At 36.2% G+C, this 9,277-nt stretch overlaps 1 protein-coding gene across 1 annotated transcript in view; it reads left to right on the top strand.

Moving 5' to 3' along the window:
• Window positions 1-9,277, top strand: part of frem1b (Fras1 related extracellular matrix 1b) — a 62,937-nt gene that overhangs the window by 45,405 nt on the left and 8,255 nt on the right. The window contains 2 exon segments of the mRNA XM_059340761.1: window positions 4,451-4,871; window positions 8,480-8,681. Coding sequence (XP_059196744.1) covers window positions 4,451-4,871; window positions 8,480-8,681 — 623 coding nt within the window.

Below are 9,277 nucleotides of genomic sequence, written 5' to 3'. Positions count from 1 at the left end.
ATATCATTTTCCTCTCTGTGTTCTTGTGTTTCACTGTAAACATATAAAATCTCTATTTTTTAGAAATAAATTATACTTTATAAGTGTCATGAATGTTGTTACAAATGTTAAATGACCAAAAGAAAACACAAAAATTCCACAAAAAAAGACACAAAAAAGACACATAAAAACAAAAAAAAGATGTAAAATGACAAACAAAAAAAAAAACACACAAAATATATCATTCTGCTCTCTGTGTCCTTGTGTTTCACTATAAATATATAAAATCTCCTGCAGCTCTGTGGAATCAGCACAATCAGAACAACACAGACAGTCTTAGTGCAGAATAACACAGTTAGAATGTCAGAAATCCAGAAAAAAAAGGTTAATTTCTCTGATGAATTATTTTTCTAATATTGGAATTAAACACAATTTATATATAAACACTTTTCCAGTAACAAAACACAAAAAACACCCACAAAATTACCAAAAATAAAGACGTAACATCACCAAACATACGTAAAAATTGCCAAAGAAAGACACAAAATGACCAAATAACAACGTAAACACGACGTAAAATCACACAAAAAAGAGTTTGCTCGACATATTGTACATATTGATGTACTGTCATGCTTCCAGCCTCTCTTGTCCTCTCCCCTCTGCTCGGTGTAAACAGCCTCTCTTGTCCTCTCCTCTCTGCTCTGTGTAAACAGCCTCTCCTGTCCTCTCCTCTCTGCTCTGTGTAAACAGCCTCTCCTCAAACACTTTATTTTAAATGACACATGGAGAATAAAGAGATTCTGACACTAATATCAACATTTTAACACAAGTTTTAGTCACTTTTTATAACTGATGATATGTTCAAGGACCGTCGGAAAGTTCAAACTCTGACGATAATGCCTGTTTTTACAGTTTCTTTCCACGATAAATGCTGGATTTTTGGCGATCTTTTAAAGAAAACATTTGTTTTCCATCAGATGGTTAAACGTACAAAAATGTGGCATTTTAATTTGACCAATTTACTGACTTTGGTAAAGACGAGATAATGTGACGAGCAGGATGTTCAGGCTGTGATGCAGATTCAGGTGTGGCCACATCTGAAGAACACACACTTGAGTGTGTGTGTGTGTGTGTGTGTGTGTGTGTTGCCGTGACAGCAGATGATGAATGGGCGTTACGAGGAGAATAACAACAGCGTTGGCACGGTGACGGCGGCCAGAGCGCCGGCCACAGACGGCCGTCCCTGGGCAAATATGGCCGACATCTGAGCCAGATGTTACACCAGGACCTGCCTCTGTGTGTGTGTGTGTGTGTGTGTGTGTGTGTGTGTGTGTGTGGTGGCCGGTGTGCTGAGGCCCGGGGCAGTTAGTCAGCTGCAGGGCTGAGAGGCAGATTGTGTTGGCAGAGGGCTGAGAGGACCACAAAACACACACACACACACACACACACACACACACACACACACACACACACACACAGGATAGTGACAACTGACAGTGCAGTGGACCTAAAAAATTAGAGGTGGGTGTGTTTTGTGTGTGTGTGTGTGTGTGTGTGTGTGTGTGTGTGTGCAGCCTGTATGTGAGTGATTTATGACCGTCAGTGTGACTCAAGAGAGTCGTGAGATTAATTACTTTTTAAATATTTCATCATCAAACTGCACGTTAACACACTTTTTACTGGTCTTTTATAGAATCAATTAAAAAAAATCTAAATTTATTAATTTATTTTGCAAAACATTTGCAGTATTAGTCTAGCCTGGGTATACCCAGGAATTTGATTTCGAACCTCCAGGCAGTCTGGAAACGAGGCGATTATCTTAGCCCTGTTTTAGGGATCCAATCACAGAGCGGGGAGGGACGGTGAGACGATGACGCGTACTACTCGGCACTTGGAAGCTTTCCGGATCCAACATGGCTGCTGCAGACGCGAAACTCTCTTTAGCTGTAGATGGTGTTTTAAATAGTTTAGAGCGAAAGTTGAAAGGCGAAAGGTCTCTCGGCAGCTCCGCTGTCCCCCGGCTCGTAGCGAGATCACCGGTAGCGGGGCTATTAGCGCCGCACGGGCGGTTTCTGCGGCTCGTTGCGCCGAGCCGGTGAGACCGCCGGTCACCGCCGGTGATCTCGCTCCGAATCGGGGGACAGCGGAGCCCCCAGAGACCCGCAGCAGCTTGTTTATTGCCCATAAAATCAGTGGATGTGTGGCTGAATGACATGAGGGGGAATAAAGCGTGAAAATAAATAATCTTGCAGAAAGCGAGAACTGGAGAAGCAAAGCAGCAGCAACACTCTCTCACAGACACACACACAACAAACATCCATCTCTGTTGCTCTACTACGTCATCTGGTATAACTGATCTGATTGGCTAAGAGCTACCTACAGACGCTTTGATAGACATTCTAAGCGCCCAATAAACGGCTCCGGAGGATCGTAAACCACACCTCCTCTACGGAGAAATGCATTGAAGGTGTCCAGACCTAATCTCCAATGAGATTTGGTCTGGTGTTAGCCAGGCTAGTATTAGTCAGTATCTGACTCGACTTTAGATCTCCAGCATTAAAATAGAAAAGTAAACAAATGTGAAAGCAGTGAAACATCCTCATAAGAAGATGAGTAAACGTGATTTAAAATGTCACTTATATAAAGTTTTTTCACTCATTAGAGTCCCGACTATCCAGACTTTTAGTCCAGAAACACGCCATCCTACATTTCCCACAATGCAACCTGTCCTGTGTGTTTCATTGCGGAGCGGATCTTTTTAAACATTCTTCTAGTTTGAACCAAATACGCCTGCAAATTTAACAGTATTTAAACTTTCATTTCTTTAGTTTTGTTCGACAAAAAATGTCCCAGTCTGTGCAGCAGAGGTTGAAACACTGAATCCTACATTTCCCATAATGCAACTGGGTCTATGTGTTTCATTAGCGAGGTGAACTAACTTAGTACACTGCAAATTAAAATAAACTTAGATTAAGAAGTGTTAAATAATTTATCTTGTTTTAAGAGTTAATTTCTTATTTTAAGTGTTCAACATGCTTATTTTCTAGATTTAACAATTCATTCATTTATAAATTAAGCAGATTTATGTGTTTTTATCTTGTTTTTAGACACCTTTTTTGCAGTGTACCTCATGTGGAACCTAAGGAACCCATAAGTATCAGCCATGTCGTGATATTTTGTCAGGAATCGGCTTAAATAACACTCCGGAGTTCGGCTGAATTTTAGCGAGGGGAAAACTGGTTTGGCCATTTTGACCTCTGACCTCCAGATATCTGAATATCTGACCCCCCGAGTCTCCTCTTTACAGACATGCCCACTTTATGCTGATTACATACAGTTTCGGGCAGAAACCAGCAGGTTTTCAGACGTGTGGCGTTCCACAAGGCTCCATTCTGGTGCCTCTTCTTTTTAACATCTACATGCTTTATGTAGATTCTACAGATTATAAAATACAGCAAAATAAATTACAATAATTATGCAGAAGACACATATATTTACATATCACCATGCCCACTTTATGCAGAACCCATGCAGTGTTTCTCCTGCTGTAAAATGTGTTGTTGTGTCCTCTTGTGTGTGAATCTTTGTGCATCCTGGGGTCCCTAAACAGTCTGTGAGCTGCATAAATCGGGTCTGACTGGAAAGCTGAGACTCTTGACCTCTGACCTCAAGATATCTGAATAAAAATGTTTTCTATTTGTACCCACAAGTCAAAAAGACACAGTAACCAAAAAAAACACAAAATGACAGAAAAAAAACTATGACCTGAAAAACACACAGAATTACCAAAAAAGACACAAAATTATTTTTAAAAAGACATAAAATGACAAAAAAAGACACAAAATTACTAAAGAAAATACACAAAATTACCAAAGAAAATACACAAAATGACCAAAAAAAGACACAAAATGACAGAAAAAAACTAAATTACTTAAAAAAGAAACAAAATGACCAAAAAAGACACAGAATTACAGAAAAAGACACAAAATTATTTTAAAAAAGACACAAAATTACCAAAAAAACACAAAATGACAGAAAAAAAACGAAATTACTTAAAAAAGAAACAAAATGACCAAAAAAGACACAGAATTACCGAAAAAGACACAAAATTATTTTAAAAAAGACACAAAATTACCAAAAAAAAGTAATTTAATTGACCTTCCACACACAACACAGTAAAGTGCCATTCATATAAAACTCACATTAAACTTTCATATCAAGGTGGGGGCCACAAAATATCTTCACGAGGGCCACAATTGGCCCGTGGGCCGCGAGTTTGAGACCCTTGTTATAAACCCTTATACATTAGAAACTTTTAACATTAAACCAAAACATGTTTATCTCAGATTAATCTTCAGGTTCCAGCTTCTATGAGACTTCTCCTGTTGACCTTCTGTCTCCCCCTAAACATCCTGTTCTCTCCCTAAACATCTGATCAGTTTGTGACTAAATTTAACTTTCCTCTTCTCAGTTTCGTCGTCTCAAACGGCGCCTCGTCCCGCAGCGGCAGCCTCCACTTCACCATCGAGCACGGCGACCGCATCCCGCCGACGCTGCAGCAGAACGGCGGCCTGCAGCTGCAGGACGGCGCCACGGCAACCATCGGCGCCGATCGGCTGCAGCTCACCGACCCCGACACCGCCGCCGCCAACCTGAGCTTCGTCGTGACGCAGCCCCCGCGGTACGGCCGGCTGCTGCTGGGCGGAGTCCCGCTGGCGCCGCCGCTCACGTTCACGCAGAGCGACGTGGACGAGCGCCGCCTGGCGTACCGCCACGACCCGGGCAGCCCGGCCGCCATCGACAGGTTCTACTTCCTGCCGAGCGACGGCAGCAACAGAGGATACCTGGAGTTCGGACAGCTGAGAGACGAGCCGGCCGTCTTCAACATCCAGGTGAGCAGCAGACAAAAATCATATAGATAATATAGTTTTTATTTCTTCCACACAGAAGAAGTCGATGCTTTACTGAGCTGAAAAAAAATCTTAAATATAAATTTAAAGAAAGAAAATAAGAACGTAAGAGCTAAAATCTTCTAAAAAATATAAAAAATGAATAAAAGCTTTAATAAAAAAAACTTTTAAAAACTGAAAGCCAAAAAAATTATACATATATAAAAACATAAAGAGCCACTAAGCTAAAAAGTATATATTTAAAAAATATATAAAAATAAATTAAATACCTAAAGAAAACTTTTTAATTAAATAAACAAAAACGTAAGGACCTTAACATCTTCTTAAAGCTTGTTAAAAATGAATGAAAAAACTAAATGAAACGTCTTTAAGTACATAAAAAATAAATTAATAAAAACATAAAGATCTAAAAAAAGTTTCAGAAAAATATAGAAATGAATAAAATACCTAAAAAACTAAACATTTTAGTTAAACAAAATAACCTAAAAATCTTTCAAATATATCAATAAACTGACAGTCCTCTCTAAAAAGTCAGAAAAAATGTTTTGTTTTTTTTTAACTTCAAGGCAGAATAGTCTTTTAAAAAAAAGCAAAATAAAAGACCTAAAATTGTTTAAAAATAAATGAAAAAATATATAAAAACATCATGACTAAAAATGAAACACCTAAAAACCAAAACCTTTAAATTAAATGAATAAGATATTTAGGACCTAAACATTAACGAAAGACCTCAAAACCTCTAAAAAAGAAATAACATGGCCTAAACATTTTTAGAAAAATATATAAATTAATATGCTGTCCTGTGAGAATCACAAATCTCTAAAAGTGAGAAAAAAAAAGCTGTTTTTAGCTTTGTGACGGTGACTTTTCCAGCTGATCCGAGAGGTTTTTAAGAGTTTATTTAGTTCAGAATCACCTTTATTGTCATTGCACAGAGTAACGAGTACTAGCAAAACGAAATTAGCCATCAACCCGTCCAAACGTAAACTTAAAACACACAAACAATATGACAGAAGTTTAAGAAGAAGAAGAAGAAGTTTCTCAGCACATAAATTAACATTTCATTCAGGTTATCACAAACTTTCAACATCAAGGTTTTACCTGGACAGGAAGTAACTGAAGCTGTTACAAAAATAAAAGTACTCTCATCGAGCCTGCTGTCCACTGAAGTACACAGATAAATATTTGAAGCAGAGACACACACAGACACACACACACACACACACAGACACACACAGACACACACACACACACACACACACACACAGAAGCAGCCAGGTGGCTAACTCGCTGGCCGGAGCGACTGAAAATCCGCAGACCGCCTGTGATTGGACAAAATGTTTCGCTTTGTGTGTGTGTGTGTGTGTGTGTGTGTGTGTGTGTGTGTGTGTGTCAGTATGTTGAGGCTTCATGAATATTTCACACACACACTCACAGGTCATCTCTCTGGGGATCAAAGTGCTTATTAAAGTCACTAAAATCGGAGAAAATGAAAGAAAAATCTAATGTTTTGCAATAAAAACTGCAGTGAAAATCTTTAATTGAAGTAAAAAAAATACAGACGGATGAATTACATCATGTTGGATATATTTAATTATTTAAATATAGTTTTAAAAAATCAATAATTATTTATTGAAATTCTGTATTTGAAATTCAGCAGTTGCAATATTTTGATTTTGGGTGGCAAAACATGATACATTTTTATTTTAGATGATTTAACCTTTTAATTCATAAAATGTAAGAAAATCATCCAGGTGACATCTGTAAATATTTCATCTGTTCGACTGATGCTTCAAGTAAAAAAATACAAATATAATACAAATTTGTACTTTTACTCCACTACATTAATCTGACAGGTTTAGTTACTTTACAAGTTCATATTTTTTACTCACAAAACATTTAAAAGTGTTTATAAAATTATATATTATAGTATATTGTTTCAGTTTAATTCATAATATATTATATTATAAATTAAACAGAAACATTAATCAGTTAGTTAAATGACTGAAAAGAGTATTTGTACTTTGTAGTTTTAGTACTTTTACTTGAGTAAATCAGCTAAATACTTCCTCTATTACTGCATATTAAAGCACCTCATCTTTATGGAAAATATTTGGCATTTCTGCCTCATGAATAACTTTAAAAACAGTCTGTCATGTTTTCAGAATAATTATGGATACAAAAAGAAATGATTCATCATTTCAGCATTTCATTAAAAAATAACAAACCACAAAAAATAAAGCTGAATAAATATAAATAAAGATAAAAAGGTTTGAAACAATATTCACCCAAAACCACAAAGGAAGAGGAGAATTAAAACACAGAAACCTAAATCATATTAAAAGAAAATATTTCAGTCTTCTCTCAGCTGGTTGTTGCACAGAGCAGCAGCGCCGCCTGGTGGCAGAAACACAGAACTGCAGCTCACTGACACCAGCAGCAGAGGAGGCTTTTATTTTGGTAGACGGGGGCTTTTATTTTGATGTTTTTGATGTTAAATCTCAACCTGAAAAGTAACTTAAGCTCTCAGTTTAATCTAGTGGAGTAAAAAGTAAAAATATCTGCCTCTAAAATGTAGCGGAGTAGAAATATAAAGATATATAAAATGCAAATAATCAAGTAAAGTACAAGTACCGCAAAATTGTAAAAATACAAAGATATCAACAGCAAAAAGTACTTAAAGTATCAAAAGTACTTATTATGAAGATTCTTTTATATAATCTAAATATATAATTTGATTATTTTTGTTGATACATAAAGGTAAGGAACATTAGAATTATTTAATATACTGTTTTTGGTGTATTATATTTAATTTAAGAGCTGATATCTAGACATTTTACATGGTTTTCTTATAATAACCAAAATTATTATGAATAAAACCATGGAAAATGTCTCGATATCAGCTCTAAAATTAAACTTTTATCAGCTATTTTTGTTGTTATCATTATATTTGTCCAAATAAATTTACCTTTAGTTGTACCAGGCATTAAAATAAGCAAAAAACTGAAGAAAACAATGATGGTTTAATACTTTTTTCCATGACTGTATTTTTGGTCAATTTTTGTCTTTTTCGGTCATTTTTACATCTATTTTTGGTCAATTTATGTTTTTTTTTTCTCATGTTTACATCTATTTTTGGTTAATTTGTGTCTTTTTTTGATCATTTTTACATCTATTTTTAGTAAATTTGTGTCTTTTTTGATCATTTTTACATCTATTTTTAGTAAATTTGTGTCTTTTTTGATCATTTTTACATCTACTTTTGGTCAACTTGTGTCTTTTTTTGGTCATTTTTATATCTATTTTTTGTCAATTTGTGTCTTTTTCATGGTCATGTTTACATCTAATTTTGGTCATTTTGTGTCTTTTTCAGTTATTTTTACATCTAATTTTGGTCAACTTGTGTCTTTTTCAGTTATTTTTACATCTATTTTTGGTCAAATTGTGTCTTTTTTGGTCATTTTTACATCTATTTTTGGTCAATTTGTGTCTTTTTCAGTTATTTTTACATCTATTTTTGGTCAATTTGTGTCTTTTTTGGTCACGTTATGCTCTTCACAGCTCTGCTCTGATTGTGTGTCTGTGTGCAGGTGGACCGGGTGGACAGGACTCCTCCCAGTCTGAGCATCAGGAGGAGTCCCAGCAGCGTGGTGGATCTGGGCGCCGGGCGCTACGCCATCTTCATCACCTCCAAACACCTGCAGGCCTCCGACCCCGACAGCCCCACGGAGCAGCTGGAGTTCTCCGTCAGCAGGCCGCCGCACTTCGGATACCTGGAGAACGCTCTCACAGGTCTGCTGCACTCACATTAACCCTGTGGAGTCTCTAAAAGCTCCAAATAATCCAGACTTGTTGCCTCCATCAGACTAGAAAACAAAGCAGCGTGGAGCCCTACTGTAAATTTACCTCTGAAGTTCTGGCTGTAAACTCCATGAGGCCAGTTTCAGTTTGATTATGATATACCAAGTAAAACTGGAGACAAGCTCTAATAGATTTAGTATCAAATGATAGAACTGGATGGAACCCTCTTATATGTTAGATTTGACACCTTTGGTCACATTTGCAACATTTAAAATTCTTTATTGAGCATGATAGTGTTTTGAAAGTAAAAAAAAAGATTCAAAATCACATTTTATGTTGGACTAAAGGACTAAAAAAGACACAAAATGACTAAAAAAAGGAACAAAAAGACACAAAATGACTAAAAAAAGACACAAAATGACCAAAAAAGACACAAAATGATTTAAAAAAGGAAGAAAAAGACACAAAATGACAAAAAAAAGACAAAATGACCAAAAAAGACACAAAATGATTAAAACATACTCAAAATGATTAAAAAAATACACAAAATTACCAAAATTGTTGGTTCAAATTGTTGATGCAGTAAG

Source organism: Centropristis striata, chromosome 9 (assembly GCF_030273125.1).
Source record: "Centropristis striata isolate RG_2023a ecotype Rhode Island chromosome 9, C.striata_1.0, whole genome shotgun sequence".
Lineage (NCBI taxonomy): Eukaryota > Metazoa > Chordata > Actinopteri > Perciformes > Serranidae > Centropristis > Centropristis striata.
Note: the sequence above shows the minus strand (reverse complement) of the source record. Positions and strands in the feature narration are given on the sequence as shown.